Source organism: Monodelphis domestica, chromosome 5, assembly GCF_027887165.1.
Source record: "Monodelphis domestica isolate mMonDom1 chromosome 5, mMonDom1.pri, whole genome shotgun sequence".
Classification (NCBI taxonomy): Eukaryota; Metazoa; Chordata; class Mammalia; order Didelphimorphia; family Didelphidae; genus Monodelphis; species Monodelphis domestica.
In genome coordinates, this window is record NC_077231.1 from 116,032,993 (window position 1) to 116,057,593 (window position 24,601).

Consider the following 24,601-nt stretch of genomic DNA (forward strand, 5'->3'; position numbering starts at 1 on the left):
GTAGCCATTTGACCTTGGCCAAGTCAATTAATTACTCCGGGTCTAACTGCACCATCTGCCTCCTGGAGTGTTGTCAAGGTGACAGGTGCAAAAGCACGTCGCAGTTTATAGCTATTTCAATCCCACCCGGCGGTTGTTATGATTATTGTAACGCTAGATCTCTCCTTTCCCCAATTCTGCCCCAGCGGCTGCAGACAACTCCCTCGGACGAAAGGAATGGGGAAAGCTCGGCTCATCCTCATCACATGATTTCTGTTTTTCTCTCTTCCAGGAGTGAGGCCTTGCAACACTAGTGATTCTAGAAGGAGGGTGGGGAAAGGGTTGGAAGGAAGGGCGGGAGGGTTGGGAGAGTCCACTTAAAGGGAAATTCTGCTCCGGGACCACAGCTCTTTTGGCCAGAATGACATCTTTCCCCGTTCTCTCCCCTTCCAAAATCCTGAGTCACGCTGTTTGTTGTCGTCGTTCAGCCCAGCAATTTGCAGTTCTCCCAGAAACAAAAACAACCGGGGCCAGGGAGGTGCGGAGGGCTCCGATCCCGGGGCCACAGGAACGCCGAGGCATTTACAGTATCTGCCCCAAACATTGCAGGTTCTCCGCCCCCTCCCGCCCATCTCCACATCCCCCACCTCAGCTAACAACCCCCACGTGCTTAGAAGGGGTGGACTTTGGTTATTGCTCCTGGATTCAACCAAAAAAACCCTCAACAAAGTCGAGGGGGGGAAATACACATATTTTGTATCTTGCATTAAGAAATTCGGTAGCGAAAGAACAAATGGCGTGGAAAACTATACGATGTTTTCATTTGAAAACGATTTAGTAAAAGATTATGAGAAAAACAAAAGGAAAGAAAAGCGCCCCTCGTGGGCTGATCTGCATAATATTTTCGTCGGTCCCCGGTTCGGAGACAGGACGCGGCCGGTCTAGAACATTGTGGGGGAGGGAAGGGCGGGGCCTTGTGACGTCACAATACCAAGCTTGCTACTGTGTTGCTTCTGTGTTCCCGGCTCTTCTTAGAACCCTGCAGGATTTCCCCACCCCCACGTCGTCTCTCTCTTTACCTCCCAGTCTGGGCCACCCAAGGCCTCAGTTCTGTGTGTTCTCAGCGGTCTGGTGGGGCAGAGCGGGCAGGGCAGTGCTGGTTGGCAAGGCCTGGGCTCTTAACTAGCTCCGACCAGGAGGCAACCAGACTCAAAGAATCAACCCTCTCTGCTGCAGCCAGACCCCCCGGGGGAGATCGGAGACGCTGCGGAGCATCATGAAATTCCAATACAAGGAAGATCATCCTTTCGAGTACCGGAAAAAAGAAGGGGAGAAGATTCGGAAGAAATACCCAGATAGAGTCCCTGTGAGTGGCATAGGGGCCCGGAACAGGGGTGGGAAGGAGAGAAGAGGTAAGGGGGAGGGGACGCGGACCGATCTCTGGCTCGAGGAGAAGGAAGGGTCCTTTGGGGACCTTTAGTCCCCAGCTTCCCGATAGTGCTCCCTGGAAATCCATCCCGCAGACGCCCCTCGCCCCACCTTTAGGAGCTGGGACCCGTCTAGCCTCAGCCTCAGCTGTAGAGGAGGTGGTGTGTTGTGAGTGAGGAATGGGGGCAATGCACCATCACTGTCATGATGCGTGTGTGTTCAGAGACGAAGCCCCATGACTCAGGAGTGCACCAGGTGCATTTGTGTAGGTGTTGCTCGTGTTCTTGATGCGGTGCTTTTAGGGGAGAATGGGTAGGATGGGGTCTTTTCTTGACTGCGTATAAGAACGCAGAGAGAAAGCTGTTCGTCAGGGTGGCCACCATGGCGAAGGCTCTGCGGGTTTGCCCTGTTTTGTTTATGGCCTTTCTATGGTTTATTCGGCTCCAGTTTTGTCTAGACCTTTTGTCCTTGGGGCTAGTTGAGTGGTGGAAGAGGGGAGAGACACAGGTTCCTTCCTCTGTTATTCTTTGGATAGGGAAACAGGTTAAAAAAAAAAAAAGCGAATGAGACCGGATTGGCCTGGCAAACAAGGGCATATTATTTGCGCAACAACCAGTTTGCTTCATCATCTGTGCCCCCAGAATGTATGCATATGAGGGGGACAACAGCCTTTTTCTGGTGACTTATTGCTTCTGATCCGCTTGTCATAGAAAAAGCAGGAATGGAGGTGGGGAGTAGGGAAGAGGTCTTCTTTCGCCTGTGATTTATCTTATTCTTTTCTGCCTCTAGCTCCGCTCCTCCTCCTCTCCCCCCATTCTGTTTGGAAACATGCCGGGCTTTAATGAAAGTGGGGCTCTTTGGATGTGGGAAAGCCAGGTTTATGTGAAGGTGGGTTGGGGTAAAGGGAGCATAGACCCCAGAGGGTGGAATATGAGTATGCAGAGGAAACTAAAAAGATCAATGACAGATGCTTTAGTGCTTTCTCCCTGGCCCTGTTCCACGCAGAATGCCAGAAAGCCATATTGATTAACGTTACTCCCGGAAAATTTAGAAGCCATTTAACCCAGGATGAAGATCTGGAAGTAAGGCTAATGGGGATATGAGGCAGCATTTATTTTCATAACTTCTGTGTCCCTGGTCTAACAACTGCACATTTATTAAGACTGACATTTCCCCAAGCGGTCCAGTTGAGGTAGGCTTGGAACCAAGGCAGATCATCTGGATCCAGTTATGGAATGTGAGGCACATTCTCAAAGAGGGAGACTGGGGAGGTCCCCCTTTCTAGTCACCTCCCACAGCCCCCAATGGACAGACACACTGATTTAGTATTTGGTTAGAGGCTGAGTAAACAAGCAGTCATACTTCTTACCCTCTTTGAAGCATGTGACATTGTTGACCACCTTCTGACAGTTTTTTTCTTTATTATTGATTATCCTTAGTCTGTCTCTGGGTCATTATAGCCTATCCCCAACTCCTTTAGCACACCCCCTACCTTCTAGAGCATTCCCTCTAATTCTTCTCTACATTCTCTTACCTATGCTACAAGCAAGATTCTGGGGATACAAAGGCAAACCCTACAGTCCCTGCCCTTAAGGATTTTTACATTATGTAAGGCAACACAACCTAAATAAGTATACAAAATAAATACAATGTACCGTCTGTGGGTAATGGGACTATCAGGTATGGAGAGCAAGAAATGCTTCCTATACCAGGTGGAAATTAAGCAGAATTTTGAACCAGAGACTCATTTTCATTTGGAGGAACAGCAAGAAGTCTATAATACATTAAAGGGAGTCTTGATTGACTGGTTGCCTCATCATTCACTACTGGCAACTGGGTGGCAAAGTAGATAGAGTGCTGGGCTGGGAGTTAGGAAGACTCATCTTCCTGAGTTCAAATCTGGCCTCAGACAGTAGCTGTGTGACCCTGGGCAGGCCACTTCACCCTGTTTTCAGTTTCTTCATCTGTAAAATGAACTGGAGGAGGAAATGGCAAACCACTTAAGTATCTGGACCAAGAAAACCCCAAAGAGGGTCATGAAGATCTCCAAAGCCAGCCCTACCTCATCTCTCTAGATCTCCAGTTCTTTATCACCAACTGCCTATTTGATATTTCAAACTGGTTTATCCCATAGGCATCTCTTGCCCTCCAAACCAACCACAGTTTCCAGATTTTTTTTTTTTGTCAAGGATATTGTTATCTTTTCAATGAACCCATGTTTATAATCTTCCCTTTTCCCTCACCCCTCATCCATTCTGTTGTTCTCTTGGTTATTGTCCTTCCACAATGCCTTTTTCATCTACCACCTTTCTGCCCTAGCTCTTAACAATATCATCTCTTGTCAGGATTATTGAATTAGCCTCAAAACCAATGACCTCCCTCCCTCTAATCTCTCTCCACTCCAAACCAGAGTCCAAATGATTTTTTCCAAAGGTCTGATCATGTCACGCCTTCAGTCACTCTGGTGGTACCTAATGAAAACTCCAGGATCCGAAATAATGTTCTTAACAACCTGTCCCCAATCCACCTTTTCCAGCCTTGTTATTCATTGTATTCTCCTTCTGGTAATCAGACTTGCCTCCTTACTATTCCTTATACACCACTCCACTCCATTTATTACCTCATGCCTTGATTGCTGGCAGTTTCCATACCTAGAATGGGGACCATCCCTCTTAGAATCCCTAGTTTTCAATACCCATCATGAGGACCACTTGGAAAATGTGGACTTTCCTGATTTCCCCAGCTGTTAATTCCCTTTCTCTCTCAAGCAGTCTTTCATCTGTTTTATGTATATCTGTGTACATGTTATACATAGATCTAAGCTCCTCCAGGGCAGGGACTTATTTTAACTTTAGTTTGCTGTTGTTGTCCCCCTCGTGTTGAACACAGTGCCCTGGAATTCAACAATTGATTGATTGACCAATTTGCCCTAATAACTGTTCCTCTCTGGCTTAAGCCAATATGATAGACAAGAGTATTCACTGAATGACAACTAAGAGTGAGTCACCTAGCAATTTTGGATTTTATCATTTCTTCATCTCTCAAAAGAAAGGGTTGAGCTGAGTGACACCTAAGATCCTTTCTAGCTTTAAATTTATGAATTCCCCTCATTTAACAGATAAGAAAACTGAGCCTCAGAAGAAAACTTGGTCACAGGATTGAGTTGTAGAGCAGGTTCTGTTATTAAACACAGTATATTGCCTCCCTTCCTGTTACTTATTAGTCCTGAAATTTGGGGCAAATTCTTTCCAAAGACTTTTTCTCATTAGTAAGACTAGAATGAAATTTGTTAGAATCTGTAGTTTATTCTGTTAATTTGGGGAACTCCTCTATCAGTATTCTTATGTTTCTGACTTAGTCACCAAGCATCTAGGACTTTATCCAAAACAGAGCAGGTCTAGCTATTTGTCTAGTATTTACTGTTATGTGCCAGGTACTGTGCTAAGTGCTTTACAAATATCATCCCATCTAATCTCAACAATCCTTGGAGGTAGATGCTTTTTTACTCCTATTTTAAAGTTGAAGAAATTGAGGCATACAGCATTTAAATGACTTACCCAAGATCCCACAGCTAGCTGTGAATCTTAAAAACATCTCAGGAAATGGCAAACCACTTAAGTATCTGGACCAAGAAAACCCCAAAGAGGGTCACAAAGAGTTGGGTACACCTGAATGACATGAAGGTGATTCCCAGATCTCTATAGCCGGCAAATATCTGGGCCACCAAATGGGTTGAAGAAGTTCTGATGGCGTTGGTCTTTTTATCCATCCGAAGTCCAAAATATGAACATATTCCTATTTATATGGCACTTAAAGGTTTACAAAATATTCTCCCTACAACGCAGAGGCAGCATGCTGGGCTAACCCAGCCTAGGCAGCTGTACATGGAGTGAAGAACTGAGTTCACATCCTACCTTTGACAGTTAGTCATTTATCTGTATCCTTAGAAAACTATCTAGGGATTTTATCTACTAAATCAGAGACTGGATGGATAAAGTGTCCTGCACTTAGGAAATCACAGCTCTTAGTGAGCTAGCTAATTAGTAGGGTAGTTATTTTTATCACCATGTTACACAGAAGGAAACAAAACTTGAAGAATTAACTCAGAAGACCTGGAGTCAAATTATACTTTTGAAACCTATTGGGCAATTCATTTAATTTCTCTTTCATCTGGTACCTCAACTGTAAAATGAAGAAATTGGACTTTATGGTCTCCAAGGTTCCCAGCTCTAGGTCTATGAACATTTAAACATGCCCTTGCCCATTCCCAGAATCCTAGGCACAACACTCCAATTCCATCAACTATTTTGACATAAGCCATTATCACTGAGACTATGTATTTCACTTTTAGGCACTTAACCAGGGTCTATTTTCTACCCGTCTTCCCCAACAGGACTCCTGGCATTAGTAACTAGCCTAGAACACCAACCAAGCCTAAATTCCCTCCCCCTCAGAAACATCCCAGTGGGATAAGGAGGTAGACAGGGATAGCATGTATCTTTTTCCACATAGACAGGATTTTGGACTTCTTAGTCCTATGTCAGACAGTCTCCAGCCTGCCTTCTTGCCTTCTGTTATCTCAGCAGTATTTCACCCATCTTTCCTTCTATCCCTCAACAAAGCTGGGTCCCAGGAATTCACAATGCATGCTGTCTTTCAGACTGGGATATGCTCATAGTCATTTTCTGTGATAGCTGAATAATTTATTCTTTCAGACCTCAATTTGAAGGAGTTATTTATTTCCAGAAATTTGGCCATCCCCGCATCCTTGCTTTCCTTAGCTCCAATGTGCCATCCAGTATATTAAAAAAAAATAATAATCTGATCCCTTTTTTCGTGTCGCTAGTTTTAAACAGATTTTCTTAAACAGGGCCTTTCAGCATGCCTCAGAGGACCTTCTTCATTTTCCCTGCTCCCAAAGCCATAGTCTATTTATTTTGTGTATATACCTTTTATTATTGGTGAACAAGTTGTATCTTCCCCAAGTAAGGTGACGCTCCTTTGAGTGCCAAGACAGACTCCTTTTTGTATTTTGGGCCCCCCTCTACCTAGTATGCTAGTCAGGAGCATAGTAGGTCTTAATAAATATTTGTTAATTGATACCTCTCCTTATACCTCATTCTCACCTTTGCAGCTTTTCTTCCTTTTTCTTTTTCCCCCCTGAATCCCCCAAATCTAGGGCCACCAAGCTTCTCCATTCCTTCCTAATCCTGGACCACTGCCCTTTTCTGGTGTTTATCTCCATAACATTTCAGTGAGACTCACTTCTACTTAGAACACAGGGTATGGGTATTTGGGGAGAGAAGAGAATGAAAATCTAAGTATTAAATGGGACCTATTCTCTATTCAGTTTGCATTGCTATGGAAACCTTCTAAAATTGTTTGATTATGCCATTTTTTACTAGAGGTTCTTTTTTTTCCCTCAGTGTGGGAAGATAGATGAGGGTAAGGAAAACCAAGGGTAGGCCAGAAGGAATCACAAACAGTAGAACACCAGAATAGTACGTGGCCAATTGATACTTTAAAAGAAAAGCGGTCTCTGTAATGGAGTTTCATGTGTAGTTCTCTCTTGCTCTACAATATATACAGAAATAAATGCTCATTATATTTGATGTCTTGAATGAAAATAAATGCTATTGGGCTTGACTAATAGGGATTAGCTTTGAAGGATTACTTTTTCCCCTTTTAAAAAAAACATCTTTTCTTACAATGGATTGATATGCAAGGAAGGTATATATATATATATGTGTATATTCAGAAATGAAAGTGACACATAAAAACAGAAAATGTGATTTTTATAAAGGTCTCATTGAAATCTCTCCTTGTCTCTCAATAAAAGGTAATTGTGGAGAAGGCACCTAAAGCCAGAGTTCCTGACCTCGACAAAAGGAAGTACCTGGTGCCCTCTGACCTTACAGGTAACAACATCCATACCCCCTTACTTCTTCATCCAAAGGATGATCTGCTTTTCCCAGTAAAGAGATGATGTGAGGATGGAAAGCTGAAGGAAATACATTGTATTCCCTAAATATAGTATTGGTTTTTGAACAGAAGGCCACAAAAATATGTGTCCCCAAATCCATCTCCAGATCTATTCGGTAGCTGAAAGCTCATCACTTAATTTTTTTTTTTCTCAGACTCCCCACTAGCTGACAAGAAGCTATGAAAATTTAGTAGTGCTTAATTTAATTGATTTTTAAGAAACAACCTTGGCTACAACATTGGGCTGTGTATTAGGATTATATAAAGAGAAGACCAAATGGAATTTGATTTTATGTCCCATTAAGTGGTTTGGGAATCTTTACCACATTCAAGTTGGTAAATTTCCTCTACACCAAAAAAATATTTGCCCCCCAAGATCAAATGTAGGTTTGACTAGTAGGCTTTTATTTCAGTGCCCTCCTTCCTTCTTTCATAGGAATAGTAATAGTGCTATGGGCACTTGACAGAGGAAGCCCACACACCCGAGAGTGGCATTGTATGTGGTCCTCCTAGTTTAGTCTTAAAGGTTAAGATTTGGACTTGGATAAATGACCAGGAACCATCATTTGGACTTCTAGCAGCAGCCTCAGTGATCAGAATAATATCCCCATTTATTGAGGACATTTTAAAATTTTTTCTCTGAAGCTTAAGGATTTTTACTGCCAGGGGACATGACAACAGATGAGTTTAGTCTTGTCCTTCAGCTTTGACATCGTAGGAGGAAAAGGTGGCAAGGAAGGGTTCAGATTATTATATAGGGGGACATGAAACCAGGCTCCTCTATTTGGGGGTTTTGGTTCATCCAGGAAGCAACAGGGGAAACCAGACTTCACAGACAAAGCCAAGAGGAGATTTTGCCCCAGAGGACCCTTCTCTCATTGTACTGCTCCCTGTGCTTCCATCTCAAACTTACTCCTTTTCTTCTCTTCAGTTGGTCAGTTCTACTTCTTAATTCGGAAACGGATCCACCTTCGACCAGAAGACGCCCTATTCTTCTTTGTCAACAACACTATCCCCCCTACTAGTGCCACCATGGGCCAGCTTTATGAGGTAATGATGATGCTGATCAAGAATTCCTTGTTATTTCCTGAATTCTACATCTGGTATCTTACTATGTCCTCGTAATATACCTAGAAAGTGTGATGGGGATAGGGGTGGAGAGGGGAGTATCTTCCCTTTGCAGATCAAGAGGCAAAAGCCCTAATTAGGAAATACCATTCATTTTCAGGGACTTTTAACAGGGGCAGCTGGCTGGCTCAGTGAATAGAGAGCCAGACCTAGAGATGGGAGGTTTGGGATTAAAATATGGAGGCAGACACTTCCTGTGTGACCTGGGCAAGTCACTTAAACCCAGTTAGTTGTTCAGCCCTTACCAAGGAATATTTAAAAAAGACATTAATCGTTAGATTAAACTCTTGTATTTCCTTCCATATTTCTTCCTAGTAATGACATCTTTTCTTTAATTTATTATTGTTTGTATAATGTATTAACATTTCTCCCTTTTAAAAAAATTCATTCTTCTTATTTGATAATCTATCCTAGAATTAAATGTAGACTATAGTTTACTAAAGAGCCTTTGACTATGAAGTCTAAAGACTAGACTCATTAGTCTTGAGCTATGCCCAGATTCCTTTTGTGACTTTTTAAAGATTAAATTTATTTACTTAATTAATTTAAATGTTTTTCCATGGTTATTTGAATCATGTTCTTTCCCCCCTTTTTCCCTCCCTCTTCCCAGAGCCAATGAGCAATTCCACTGGGTTTTACATGTATCATTGTTCGAAACCTATTTCCATATTATTGATATTTTCAGTAGAGAGATCATTTAAAGTTAGTGTCCCCAATCATATCCCCATTGACCCATGTGATCAATCTTATGTTTTTCTTCTGCATTTCTACTCCCATAGTTCTATCTCTGGATGTGGATATCATTTTCTCATAGTGACTTTTTTTAAGCCCTTATCTTCCATCTTAGAATCAATACTGTATTTTGTTTCCAAAGCAGAAGAGTGGTAAGGGCTAGACAATGGGAGTGAAGTGACTGAGGCCGCATTTGAACCCAGGACTTCCCATCTCTAGGCCTGGCTCTAAGTCTACTAAATCACCTAGCTGCCTCCTCTTATAACTTTTGAGTCAGTGCATTCATCCAATTTAAATCTTAGGTTCCCATTTGGAGAGAAAAGGCCACCTTTTACTTCCCTTTTGTCATAGGGAGACTTGCATGAAATACAGAATCCATAAATGTATTTTGTCATTTCTGAGGAGTTCAGTCTTCCCCTTACCTTACTCTGTAATAGTCTATGCTCAAGTCTGTTTTCAACAATTTTCAACACAGGAAACAGCATTAGACTAGAGGCCAGGTCCCTTAGGTTCTAATCTTAGCTTTTCAATGAACTAGCTGAAAAATTCCATGACTATAGTAAGGAAAGAAAATGGAACTTGTCCTCAAGAAATTGATGGTCTTCCCCCATTCTTTCCTTAAATCTTTTCTGGAATTGCTACCAAGGCATAATTCAAAAATTACAAAATATGTATTTTGCATCCAGTTCAGTCAGGTTTGCATGGGAGCAAACCCAGAAAAACATCCCTTGCAACAAAAAACTAAAAGAGAAAGAAAAAAGCAGATCAAATAAAACCAATCAATACAGCAGCCAAGGTACACAGTGTATGTAATTTTTCATAATCATACTCCCTTGTTTGGGCACGAGGGACAGCATTGTTTCATATTGTAGCGTTTTATCAATTTATACTGTGTATGGACTTAGATAAGAATCTTTGGCTCTTCTGAAACTAACCAGTCCAGAGTAAACATAGCCTTAAGAGAAATTCACCTTCCTTGCAGGAAGATGATATAATCACTTACAATCCAATCTTCTGATTGGATTGCCAAAGAAAAATGAATGTTGTATTTTAGAGGGGGGGAATCTGCCAAGATCAGTTTTCTCAATTTAGCTTTCTAAACCCAAACAAAATTTATTTTTTTAAACTGTGGCTTTCTGTCTTAGTAAAATCTCTTCAGACAGAAGGTGGGAGGTCCTGCATTCAAATCTGGCCTCAGATACTTCCCAGCCACACTTACAGCTTTTCTGCCTTGGCACCAATACCTAGTACTGATTCCAAGACAGAAGCTAGGGGTTTAAAAAAAAATGGGGGTTAAGTGCCTTGGTCAGGGTCACACAGCTAGGAAGTATCTGATAAACAAAGCATTTATAACTTAATTATCATTTATAAGAATCATGAACAAGGAAAGTTTCTAATACACTTAAATAAGGTTTTTGATTAACTTTACAGAATAATAGTCCCCTAATCTTCAGATAAATCTACTCAAGTCTTTAAATACTTTAGGCTCTCTGTGCCATTCCCTTCCCTTAAGTGAATGTTCATACCATACTCTTTGGAAATGTGGAGGACAGATTGACCACAGGCACTTTTTGGGCTAAATGTTTTTGTTCTGAATCTACCACCTACTTTCCTAAAGAGATATTAAAAAATAAATGAATTTTAGTCTTTAGTCTAGAGAAATACTTAATGATGGGTGGTTTTTAATATTTTCATAGGGTGAGGGGTGAACAAACAAAATGGATGAATTAATGAATTCAGTCTTCATTAATATATCTGAGTAGTGAGTGAGAAGAAGATAAAATCACTCATCCTGATCAACTGTGACTATTTTGAAGATTGAATGGATTTTTTAATTATTGTAATGATTCAATTCTATTATGGGAATAATCCACAAAAATTGAAAACATGGCACTCATAGGCATCTGCTGACCCTGCTCCATGTCTTGCCAATTTCTTTTGAGTTGCTACCTCCGCTTCTCTCAGGGCAGAAATCTGATTATAGGATCCTAAAGCTGGAAGAGGTGTCAGACATCATCTAGTTCAACCTTCCCATTTTTCAGATGAGCAAACTGTGACACAGAATACACGACTTTCTCAGAGTCACACAGTTCAATGAGAAGATTGGAACTCGGGTTCTCTGACTGTAATCCAGTATTCTTTATATATCATGCCTCCTCTCCTCCCCTCTCCTCTTTCCCTCTAGGACAACCATGAGGAGGACTATTTTCTCTATGTGGCCTACAGTGATGAAAGCGTCTATGGGAAGTGAGTGGCAGGGGCCAAACGATGGGAGCAACTGGACTTGGGAGTGGGGGGGGTGGGGGAGGTTTTGGGGATGGGCAGGGTGGGCTGAAGACAACTGGAAATCCTATACACCACACACCGTAGACATACAAGTACCATCATTTGTTTACCTTCTCACTTGATATCTTTTGCTACTTTCCTGGCCCAGGAAGAAGGCATTGCAGACCAGAGCTGCTGGATTGGCTGGGGGAAGTTTTCGACATGTATGATTGGGAAATGGGGATGGCATCCCTCCTTCCTGCCCTCCTCCCACCCTGCAAATTAGCCTTTGTTGTGCTGGATAGAAGGGTTGGGAATTTGATAGGTTTTCAGATAGTTTCTGTCCAGGGAGGACTTCCCAGATTTCTTACTCTGGGGGTGGGAAACCCAGTTTGATACATTGGTAGGAGGGGTATGGGTGGGAGAGGCAGAAGAAAATGCTCTATGACTACCCCAGTATTTGACCAAACTTGTTTTTATCATCTCTCCTTGGCGACATCTCTTCCATAGTTCTACTTCGGGCTTTATCCTCCCCCAGTATCCCTACGTATCATTCTCAGAGGGGAAAATGGCCCTAGAGCTATAACCACTATTGCCTGGCTTATTGGGCTTCTGTTTCCAGATTTCACTTAAAATACAGTAAAAAAAGAAAAAGACATGGAGTATGGAGGATAAAGGGGGAATGAATGTTCACTCCTTTATGTCTTCTATGTAGGTACTGGGCCAGGAGCTTGCATCTCTGCCCCACTTGTCATTCATTCCCTTCTTGTCCTTCTAAATTGACAAGCAGGCCTGGGGACCAAAGAGGGGACACTTGTTTGGCATTAGGACCCTAAAATATAACTCTTTTCTTCACCATCCTGCTTAACTTCCATCCTTCTGTTTTATGAAGCATCCCAATGGTGGTAAAATGACTAACAGAATGTAGCTGAGTTCTGTGCACTTTGGGAAGAAAGGAAGGAAGGTAGGCAGGATATATCACTAAAGTTTAATTTATGGAGAATCTTTGTCCCAGCCTCTCTCTGGCCACCTTTTAATACAGAACAAGAAGCCCTGTCTGCCCTGGACTTACATAACCTTCAAACATTCCCACCTCTGAAGTGGGAATCTTCCTAATCATTCCTAAAGCTCACCATTTGGGATGGGGGGGGGGGTGGCTAAGCTCCCTCCTAGCATTCTTGCTCCCAAGCACACATAAATGGTTGATAAGTTCAACTCCCTTGTTCTGTATTCACTCATCAAAGCTGCTAGTTAGAAAGGTCTGGGTCCTGATTTATTATTTTGTCTCTTTTGATTATTGTTTTCTCTTTTGGGGAATGGGGGGTGGGGGGGGAGGGAAAGAGGTGTTGAGCTCAGCCATTTTAGTTCCATCTTTGCTTTGTTGGAAACCTGGTCCCCTGTGATGGGGAGACACCTCTCTTTGTCAGTTGTTGTACTAGCTGCAGGTTCCTGTGTAAATGAAGTTCTTGCTTTCGGGGCAAGGAAATAAAATAATTGCACACTTTAAGATCAACCGCGGACTCAGAAATGGTGTCTTTCTTTGGTGTGTTTGTGCCTGATGAATTGTCAGTGGTCAAAGAATAAAGATTCTTCATGCCTTTGAGCATATGGATGGGGGTTTGTATAGGCAGGAGGAAGTGGACCGGGCGGTGGTGATGGAGAGAGAGGTTCTCCGGGATAGCTCTTTGGTTACTACATCCCCAGCACTAGCACCTCATCGCTAAGTGGCCCAAGACGGGCTGCCCCTTTTCTCCTCCTATCCATACCAGCTGACTCACAGACAAAGGAAGAGGTAGGACCCTGTATCTGTGGCTTCTGCTTTGGATGCTTAGTGGGAAGGGGACTAACTCCTACATGGACATGATTTATTATCCCTCCCTGAACCTTAGAGCCCAACTCCAGTTTACTCGTGGTAGTTGTGAGTCACGTTAACATTTTAAACCCTTTATAGAATGCCCTCATCGTGGTATGAAATAACAGCAGAACTTCCAGTAGGGCCTCCCAAAGCTGGAAAGGCTTCATGAGGAGGGCTGGTGATGGACTGTCACCCAAGGAGCAGCCTGGATAAAGTAGGAAATGCACAGCTACGGAGGTGGTGTGTGTTGTGTGTTGTGTGTTGTGTGTGTGTGGTGTGGTGTGGTGCGTGGTGGGTGTGTGTGTGTGTGAGATGGGGGTAGTGGGTAGAAATGGTAGGCTTGAGGGAGAGACATCCCAACCGATGGAGTCATGAAATAGTTTTAGAAGAAATAGCCACACTGGTGAAGTCATGGATACATTAAACATTGAAGAAAGCAACAAGCTGACCCTGGACCTATCCTTTAACCTCAAATCTTTTTAAGGCTACAAGTTGCAAGTCAAGGTGCAACTTGGAGAGTAGAAATCTAGTCTGTTCTTTTAGACAGTATTGTGTGGTAGAAACAAAGTCATTTGCTTCTCTGAAAGAGTTCATTGAGGTAATGGGAATGGAAACATGGAAACTTTTTCAAAGTAGCCTCAGTGTGATTTTTCTCTCCCCCAGTACTATCTTTAAGAGGGAACAGAAGTAGAAAGTTACAATTTAACTCATCTGTCAAGGGTCTGCAAGAAGTAGAGAAGAGCGAAGATTAAGAGAACTTTTCTAAGATTCCTAGAAGCAATATGGAAAGTCATTTCCAAGAGTGTTGTCTGATTCTTTATGACCTCATTTAGGATTTTCTTGGCAAGGAAACAAGTGTTTTGCCATTTCCTTCTCCAGTTCATTTTACAAATGAGGAAACTGAGGTGAACAGGGTAAGTGACTTGCCTAGGGTGACGTAGCTAGGAATGCAATTAAGTTTTTGCTTTCACTGAATAGAGGAAAGACTTTTTTTTCCTAGAGGAATCAGGAGAGGTTTCATGGAATTTAATCTTAATCTCCTTTTTAGGTTTCATTTCTCTAGAAAAGCAATATAGCCTGCTTTTTTTGTGACTGAATTTTATTCCTATTCTTGTTAGTGATGAAGTAAGAGTGTCAGCAATGACTCCACAAAGAGCAAGTATTTTTAAAATGAATGTTTGATTCTGAACCACATGCACACAAATCTATCAGATGTTACTAAGGACTAATATAGGAACAAGAAACACCACAGCCCTGGCAGAGGGGTCAGAAAAGACTACAGTGTGGTAACAATAAAATTTTAAACCGTTATCTTAATATCAATTCTAGAGGACAGCTAGGTGGCTCAGGGGATTGAGAGCTAGGTCTGGAGATAGGAGGTCCTGGGTTCAAATCTGGACTCGGATACTCCTATGTGACCCTGGGCAAGTCACTTAACTTTAGTTGGCTAGCCCTTACTATTCTGCTTTGAAACTAATACTAAGTATTATTGATTCTAAGATGGATTTTTAAAAAAGGGAAGAAAATTGTCAGTACTATTTGGGGAGGGAGGAGTATATATGTTCTGGGTCAAAATAAGGAATGTAGCTACTCTGAACTGTTGGCATTTCTTTGATATGTTTCTCTGAGGTGTTTAATGTCATTTCCTATATTTGAAGTGGCTGAAAGAAGGAACATTTCTGCTGGCTAGAATTCCTACCTTTTTCTACTGAAATGAAGTGACTGGCCAAAAGCCCTCAATCAGCTAATGTCCTGAAATTAGCAAATTAGTACAAAGTATTTATTCATCTTAATATTTTTGCTCTCATACTAATGATGTTTAAGAGACGTCTGTTTCACTCAAAGGGAACAATTAACCTTTAAAATTAGTTTTTATTAAGCTTGAAACATGTTATGCTTATATTTATTTTTTCAGTTTCAAGGCTAATCTTATTTTAATTAGATAATCAAGAAAATCATTATGGAGATCTTTATGCAAGGCACTATACTAGGGTTGCAGGGTATACACAATTTAAAAAAACATTAATTTTCCACCCTGCACTGAGGCTAATCTGATTTAACTTTTTTTTTTTTATGTTTGAGAACCCTTACTGATAATAGTAGCCATATGTAAACTATCAGTTTTCTGATTCAAGTATGAAAAATTCTAAAAGAAGATATCATACTGAGCGGAAAATATTGTAGCCTAACAATGGTTATTAAGTCTTAATTTCCCCAGTGTGGGAATATATGGCACAATATTCTAAATAGGTGGTATTAAATTTGCTAAATATTTTTACATTATACATTATAGGTAGTCCTTTCCATTTTCAGATAACTAATTGTTATAGCATATTTCCTTAGGTTAAAGCAAAATCATCCCCTAATTTTCTATAATTGATTTTGCTGGTTACTTATAGATATCAACTGACTGATGGACTTTTATATAATACTGTGTATTGGTTCTAAGGCAGAAGAGTGGTAAGGGCTAGGCAATGGGGGTTAATTAAATGACTTAACCAGGGTCACAACCAGGAAGTGTCTGAGGCCAGGTTTCAACCCACAACCTCCCATCTCTAGGCCTGGCTATCAATCTACAAGGTACTTTAAATGGAGCTTCATGGTTTCCTATATGTTCAATTCTCTTTTCCACTTTGTTGCTGTCACTGGTTTTGTCCATTCTAGAACAATAAACAAAATGTATATAAAATTAAAAAAAAAATTTAAAGAGAAACCCAGGTTCAAATCTGACCTTAGACACTTCCTAACTGTGACCTTGAGCAGGTCACTTGACCCCCCCATTGTCTAACCTGTACCTCTTTTGCCTTAGAACCATTATTTGGTATCAATTCTAAGAAGGTAAAGGTTATTTTAAAAATATATAAATGACCTCAAACCTATCATGTTAGTCTCTTCTCGGAAGAATATTTTAAAATAGAATACTAGATTTTATAATTATATAAATAAAAATAAAAACATAGTATTAGAGGTAGAAGAGTTATAAAGACCTGGCAACGGGGAGTCAAAAATCACAGAAATTCATTTCCTAATAAGGAGTCAAAATTAGCCTCTGACATTTCTACCTCCTTGTACCTAGTTCTACCCTCTGGGGGCAAGGAAAACCAGTTGAACCATACTACCATATTAAAACATTTGAAAGTAGAACCATGCCTTCTTCCTCTCAAGCCATGAATTTTCTCTTCACAGACTAAATATCCCAGCTTGTTCAGTGGCTCTTCAAAGGGCATGACATCAAGAGCCATGTACTTTCCAGAGTAGAGTCCTCCTCAGAAATCCTCTAGATAATGGTTTGACCACAGTAGAGGACAGCAGGACCTGCCTAGTCCTAGTCACGGCTATTTTTTGCCTAAGGATCCAAGGAAGTGCTGGAGCCAGCTAGGTCTTAAAATCAGCAATTGATACAAATTAGGACTTGATTTATTGTTTCTGATGATGTTTAGACTTAAGAAAATGTTGATAATGCATATTTAACTTGGACCTGTTCATTCTTAGATTCCTCCCCCCCCTCCCCCGAATGTGGTTATTAAACATTATCAGCACACTTTTATATTGCTTGAACTCAGCAGAAGCGTGGTAGAAGCCTCATCACCAGATTGGAGGCTTAGGCTAACAACTAAGAGCTAAGAGGCGTAGTGAATAGAGAACCAGGCTTGGAGTGGGGAGAACCTGTATTTAAATCTGGCTTCAGGTAATTTCCTAGCTGTGTGACTCTGGGCAAGTTACTTAACCCCCATTGCCTGGACCTTACTGCTCTTTGGCCTTGGGACCTGATATTTAGTACTGATTCTAAGATGGAAGGGAAGGGTATAAAAAAAAAAGACTACCACAACAACAGGCTTTTATATGGTGCTTTAAGATTTGTTTAATTTCCCTTGATCATGACAGCATGCCTCCCAAGATGCATCTGTTTCCTTGATTTCTATATCATGCTTTCAATGTATATTGCACCCAAAATCTTTCTCTTATGAACTACTGAAGACAAGCAGACACAATAGTAATGGCTAGTATTTGTATGATTTCTTTAATATAAATATAAAAATAGTTTGTTGACTATTTTACAAATATTATTTAATTTGATCCTCACAACTAGTAGGGGAGGTCAGTGCTGTTATTACTCCCATTTTACAGTTGAGGAAACCGAGGCAGACAGATTAAGTGGCTTTTACTAGGGTCACACAGAATTTGAGACTGGATTTGTACTTGGTTCTTTCTGACTCCAGGCCCAGTGTTCCATCCACTGTGCAACCTTGCTATCTCCCTCTCTCTCTCTTTTTTAAACCCTTACCTTCTGTCTTGAAATCAATACTATTTATTGATTCCAAGGCAGAAGAGTGGTAAGGGCTAGGCAATGGGGGTTAAGTGACTTGTCCAGGGTCACACAGCTAGGAAGTAGCTGAGGCCAGATTTGAACCCAGGACCTCCCATCTCTAGACCTGGCTCTCAATTCACTGAGCTACCCAGCTGCCCCCTAATAGCCCTCTTAATAAACCCCAAAGCACAAACCACTGGAAGAATCATGGAGTTAATTGAATAGTGGGAGTGAAATTGTCAGGCCTGTGCTTTAGGAAGCTAAATTTGTCATCTAAGCAAAGCATAGATTAGAGTGGGAAGAAATGAGTTGGGAGACTAACCAGTAGGCTATTGAATAATCTAAGTGAGTGGCAATAAGACCTGAAGCAGAGTGATTGCAATGTCAGAAAAGACAAAGGGAATCCAAAGAAACATTAAAAATGAAACAAGGGAGCACTTAAAAGGGACTAATTGTGGATGAAGACATCCACATTCTCATAGAGAGAGGTGATATAGGGGTCTTGTCAGAGTCCTTATTCACCAGGATGCAATAAGACAGGGAGCTTGGGAATGGATTTATTTTGATAATCTTAAAAGAAGAAAATTGGGGGTTGGGGAAGGGATACCCTAATTCAAAGGGGGAAGGAAGGATAGAACTTGTTTTACATAGTAAGTATGCACAAGTAAGACTACAAGCAATTAAGAAGAGTTGAGGCGAACAAGCAACGTTTTCAGAACTCAAAATTATCATATTCATTCTACATTCTATATTTTATTTTAAACATCCAGATTGATGTACACTCAATTCAGTAGGGAAATAGGAGGGACTGGGGAAAGGGAAGGATGGGGGTGGCATGAGGGTAAATCCAGGTAAATCCAATCATAATCAAAATATACTAAGCTTGGAAGGTGAGTTGTAAAGAGGGACTCAAAAGAAAGCAAACAAGGAGTAAGAACCCATGATGGAGGATTGGGTGTGAGAGAAGGGCGGAGGAATGGAGCTATATAGATTGCATCAAGTGAAGACATTGGTGCTGAGCACATTGCTCTCCCCTGCCTCTTTGTAAAGGGGGCAGGGAAAAACAGTGAGAAGACACAAGAGAGTGGAATGGAGAACATATACTATTAAAATAACTAAATGTGAAGGAGATTGATGGTAACCCTTTTTGTAGTGACCAAGAAGTGGAAATAGTTTCATTATTTGGAGAATGACTGAAAAAATCATTACCTATGAATTTAAAAGAATACTATTGTGATGTAGGAAATGGTGAAAGAGGAGATTTCAGAGAAATGTTTGAAGATGAGTATGGACTGACACAGACTGAAGTGAAAAGAGCCAAAACAATTTACATCCATCAACAACATTGTAAAGGCAAAGGGATTTAGTTACAGTTAAGAATTCTGATCAATGCCATAACCAACCACGATTCCACTGGACAACTGATAAAAAGAATTCTGCATATTTCCTGGCAGAAAGATGATGGTACAATATCAGACATATATTTGGATGTGGTCAATGAAGAAATCACTTTAACAATTATACATATTTGTTACACAAATTTGTTTTTTTTTTCTAATTAGGGAAGGTGGGAAACAAAATACATTTTTATTAATTGAAAAATAATTTAATTTTTAAAATGCATTTGTGAAAGAAAATGGCCTCATTGCTCTTTTGGTTGAAATGCGGAAAAAAGTGACAGATGATGCTATGGATGAAGATGATGAACTAGTCAAAAATCTCCTTATTGCTAATGGTTCAGAAAAGTCAAATTGCCATCATAAAGAAAATGAAAATAGACTGGTCCAAATGCATTCAGCAACTAAATATATAGCTTTTTAAAAAATCTGCCATAAAAATAGAAGAGTAACTGATCGATCAAGTGGTTATAACACAAGTGAAAGTGATGGTGTTGATGGGAGCAAGGACTGGCAGGCCACAGGCAGGTGCTAACAGGTTGTGGGAGGAAAGTATAGTGTCTAAGCCTGAGGTTTTTGTGGGTAATTAGGAGTAAGAGTGAAGGTGAGGACTGGGAAATTGCCCTAGAAATAGAAAAATCTCAGGCTTTCCTAATTATTATTACCTCTATAGATAGGCTGTAGGGTGGATGGTATACAATGGAAAATAAATACGGAGAAGCAATTATCTGAGGCATATTGTAGAAAGTTGTAAATTACAAAATGTCAGCATCCAGGCCCATTCCAATTTAGCCAGAAGACAGAGTAGGAAATGACAAGCATATAGTCTATGCAAAGGAATTAGACTAAGCTATCCTTATCCTTATCCTTTTTATCCTTAAAAGGGGAGTTGGCTTTCTGAATATTTCTTCTTGGAAGAAGCAACTAGAGTTTTTGTCTTTTAGTCTTAAAAAAGTCTTCCTTCTTTGAGAAGGTGAGGTCTTTGTTTTATCTCTATTCTATGAAGTAATCATCTATTCTAGATATGATTAAAATAAAGATGGCCAAAGTAGCTTCAAAGCCAATTGAAATAGCAATATCTGGACTTATTCCAGGATGCTAGAGACATGTGCAAAGTTCCTCTTGGCAAGGATGTTCTTGCAAGGCACTAAAAGGGATTTTCTTTATTATTTTACTCACAATATGATTATTGATTACTGATTCTCATCCACAAGTATTCAGTCAATTAATTTGGATTGTTCCTTACATCACTAAAATATTGATTACTTAATAGGATTACATTCAGAGAATATATCCTTATACAGATATCAAACAGTAAATATAATGAAGTTGTTTAATTAGGTCATCTTTTACAGGGAATAGGCTTTTTATCACCAAGAAACTGGGAAGGTTGTAGGAAAAGTGTAAACAACCAAATGAGTCATTAGAATAATGGTTAGTGAGGGTGTGGTATAATAGAGCCAATTCTGAGATCTATCAACTCCAGGAGATAACAGAAGACTTCCTTTTCCAAAGCCAATTAAATTGAATAAATCTAAAGCTAATTAAGCCCAGCTTTCTAGATAGCTAATGAGAGTTATATATGTCTGGAGCCATGGATAAGAATTCCCATTACAATTATTCCATGATGGACTGGGGAAGGGTCATTGAAGGAGGTGGTAAAATTCTTAGAAGAGATGGTTTTGCTAGACTATAGATAGAATCTGTATGCTGCACCCGCAGCTTACCAGGCCTTAAGATCACCTTGCATTGGTGGTATACATCCAACCTTATGGGTAGTCTCTTGCCCTAATGGAAGCAGATTTTATTTATGGATATTCTCTACTGGCTACCATTCAGTCTGCTGTTGAAATCTGAGCAATGAATTGGAACAGCCTCAGTAGAGGTCTGAGAAAATCTGCCTGTTAATACAAATAGGTAGGGTGGGGATGATAAGAGGAGGCACAGAGCAGGCCAGTTCCAAGGCAAGGGCTCTACCCACTACGCCACCTAGCTACACTTTATTATGGTTACATTAGATTAATTAAAATTTTAAGCAGGTATCTCAATCAGTGTAACACTGGTTCAGTCATATGAATTGGACATATTAATCTGCTTTTGGATACATGTTTCAGGGAGGAATACCTCAGAAATTGAGAGTTTAAATCTTTATTGGTAATTTTGAATGAAAAATCCCTTTAATTTCAAATCAAAAGGATCATTTTAGTATTAGTGCTTTAAAATTAATGTAAATCTTTTTGTTTTTAGATATCAAATAAATTTGGCAAAGAAGGTATGAGCTAGCCTATGTATATATGATATGAATATTTATATATATATTTACATGTTGCACCTATTCAGTACTTTTATTATAATATAACTAAGATGAATTCTCCCCACTGCTCCTCCCCTATCTTACAGGAATAAAAGCTACCACCAACAACAGCCTTATCACCAACATATTGGCAGTAAAGGCTTTTCATCCCCATCCAAGACTAAGGCATCCCCTAAAATACCCAACCCATTTGGACACAAAGGGATCTGAACATTTGCAACAAGGCCACTATTATTCTAGATGACCCCCAAGGGGAATGATGCAAGTATTTTTTCAGAATCTTCTTGTCATCTGGGGTCACAGTCAAATAAAACAGCGTCTATGAATGGCTGTGTTGTTTTGATGATCCCAAAAGAAGAAAGGAAGGGAGTTAAGGATATACAGGGTAAAGGGGAGAGAAAGGTAAAAAGTGGGAAAATTTATTTTACTTGAGTACTCCCAGCAGACCCACAAGGCAACTCAGTTTCTGTGGAATAAAGGAAGTATTTAGTGGGTAGACCTCTGAGGGAAAGCATCATGAACATTTGGAAGTTATTTCATATATATATATATATATATATATATATATATGCCCTTTAAGCAATTTCCCTACACATTATTTTGGGTAGGAACAAATGGAAATCAATGGAGTTGCCCAAGCCATCCAATGTAGTTATACTAAACAAAAGGTCAAAGGAGAGGTGAAAAATATTTCCCTGGTGATTGAGATGATGATTAATTGTAAAAGACTTGGCAGTTGTGGTCAGTATAAGGATCTAAGACAGATGCAAAGGACTAGATGAAGAAAATCTCTAGAGAGATAACTGATGAATTAATTCAGAGTGAAAATTGAAGCAGAATTTTCTCACTTTATTTTTCTTGTTTTTAAAAATATTACTAATATGACATGATTTCACACAAATAATTGATATCTTATTGCTTGTCTTCTCAGTGGGTGGGGAAAGGAGTAGGAAGGGGAGAGAGAATTTGGAACTCTAAATTGAAAAAAAAGAAACGAATGTTAAAAATCAATAAATTTTTTTAAATGATATAATTTGATCACAGAAAACAGAGGATGTAGGGTGATTCCTCTTTCAAATGTGAACAATTTGATTCAAAAAGAAAATAAAATTTTTAAAAAATATTCATAACTGTTGAAAATCATGTGGAAACCAATTATCAGGAGTCCAGCCTTTGAAAAGATCTGTTTGAAGCCCATGGAACGGCTGGCACTACAATGCATTATGATCACTCTGCTCATTGGTACATAATTCTTATATTTAGGAAAGTAAAACTCACCAAACGAAAATGTTAACTATTTGGACACTATGGGCTGATTAAATAAGAACTACTAAGTTCTTAAGAGAGATTTGATGAGATTTCAACCTCATCAGTGAAGAGTGAGTTACCAATTAAAGAGATGCTCTGATTTAAGTCAATGAAAATAATGAAGAGTGAAAGGAGATGATTGAAGAACTCAGCAAGGGTGGGAAGAATTAGCAGCAAGAGCAATCAGCAGAAGGAGGCTTCAGCAACAGGATTCCTAATTGATTGGAGGAAGACTCTACCTCATTGGATAAGACCTTCAGCAGTAACTGTTGCCTTTCATGGTTATCTAGATTTGATTTGATTTTTTAAACACTTACCTTCTATTTTAGAATCAATTCTCTGATTTGGTTCTGAGGTAGGAGAGCTGTAAGCTATGGACATTGATTGACTTGCCTCAGGGTCACACAGAAGTGTCTGAGACCAAATTTGAACCCAGGATCTCCTCTCTCCAGGCTGGGCTCTCAATTCACCAAGCCATCTAGCTACACCCATTACCTAGATTTTGAGAGTCTTTCGGAAGTGTACATTGCTCATACCTGCTGTTCTCTGCTACAAGCTGATCCATCATTTCAGTATCCTGTTGGGTTTGTTTTGTCAAAAGTGTCCATCTGAGCTACTTTTCTGTGAACATGTTTGCTGTAATATTGTTATTCAGTCATGTCTGACTCTTAGTGACCCCATCTGGAATTTTCTTGACAAAGCTACTTGAGTGGTTCACTGTTTATTTTTCCAGCTTATTTTACAATATGAGGAAACTGAGGCAAACAGATTTAAGTGATTTGCCCAGAATTATGGAGCCAGTAAGGGTCTAAGGCCAGAATTGAACTCAAGTATTCCTGGCTCCAGGTCTGTCACTCTTATCCACTGCACCACCTAGCTTTCCCACTATAACAACAGAATGAAGCATCTTGGTGACTTAATAGCTCTGCTTTATTTGGACAGTCAGTCTCATAATGGAGTGATGATGAACTAATATGAGAAATAAGCAACATATTGTGGATATGATCAAAGTGGGAGTTTGATTTATTTGACTGTACATGTTAATATTTGTAAAATGCTTTGCAAATGTTTAAGTGCTATATAAAGGCTATTGTTGTTATAGAGGGGAGCTGTATCCCTCCCTCTCTTACCCCACTTCTCTTCCCTTTTCCTCCCCCTTTGTCCTTCAGAAAGGGGAGGGGAGGGAGTAGCTGGGTGGCTCTGTGGATTGAGAGTCAGGCCTGGAGACAGGAGGTCCTAGGTTCAAATCTGGCCTCAGACACTTCCAAGCTATGTGACCCTGGGTAAGTCACTTAACCCCATTGCCTAGTCCTTACCACTCTTCTGCCTTGGAGACAATACACAATATTGACTCCAAGATGGAAGGTAAGGGTTAAAAAAAAAGGGAGGAGGGGAGGGGGGAAAAGAATACTTTATAATTAGGAAAAAGTATAAAGTATTAAAAATTGTTATGCTAAAAGGAATAACCAGTTCAAAAGAATATGAGAAACCTGAATGAAGTCATTCAGAGTAGAAAGAGACCCTGTGGAACACACTGACAATGATTCTGTAAGAGAAGAAAACATATGCCAACAAAGCTCAGACTAAATACAAATGGACAAATTTGTAGTGATTTGCTAAATAATAGCCTTCCTTTCTTTTTAACAAATGGAACATCAAAAAAGTGTACAGCTGTATCTTCTGTTATTCTTAAACACGTTCATCATTTTGCTTCTTTTTGAGGGGGCAGTATATTTTGTAATTTGTTTCAGTATTTGTGATTACAAACTCTGTTAGAACAAAGTTTATGAGCAGAGAGGTAGCTCAGTGGATAGAGAGCCAGGCCTAGAGATGGGAGGTCTGAGGTTCAAATCTGATCTCAAATACTTCCTAGCTGTGTGACCCTGGGCAAGTCACTTAACCCC

General features: G+C 40.1%; 1 protein-coding gene across 1 annotated transcript; it reads left to right on the forward strand.

Annotated features, from left to right (window-relative positions):
- The first annotated feature begins 657 nt into the window (after positions 1 to 657).
- On the forward strand, positions 658 to 13,027 carry LOC100019121 (gamma-aminobutyric acid receptor-associated protein-like 1). Its single transcript, XM_007503736.3, has 5 exons — positions 658 to 1,345; positions 7,247 to 7,325; positions 8,321 to 8,439; positions 11,435 to 11,496; positions 11,684 to 13,027. Exons 1-5 carry the CDS (start codon positions 1,256 to 1,258, stop codon positions 11,742 to 11,744), a joined length of 411 nt encoding a protein of 136 aa, XP_007503798.1. The 5' UTR covers positions 658 to 1,255; the 3' UTR covers positions 11,745 to 13,027.
- The last annotated feature ends 11,574 nt before the right edge of the window (positions 13,028 to 24,601 follow it).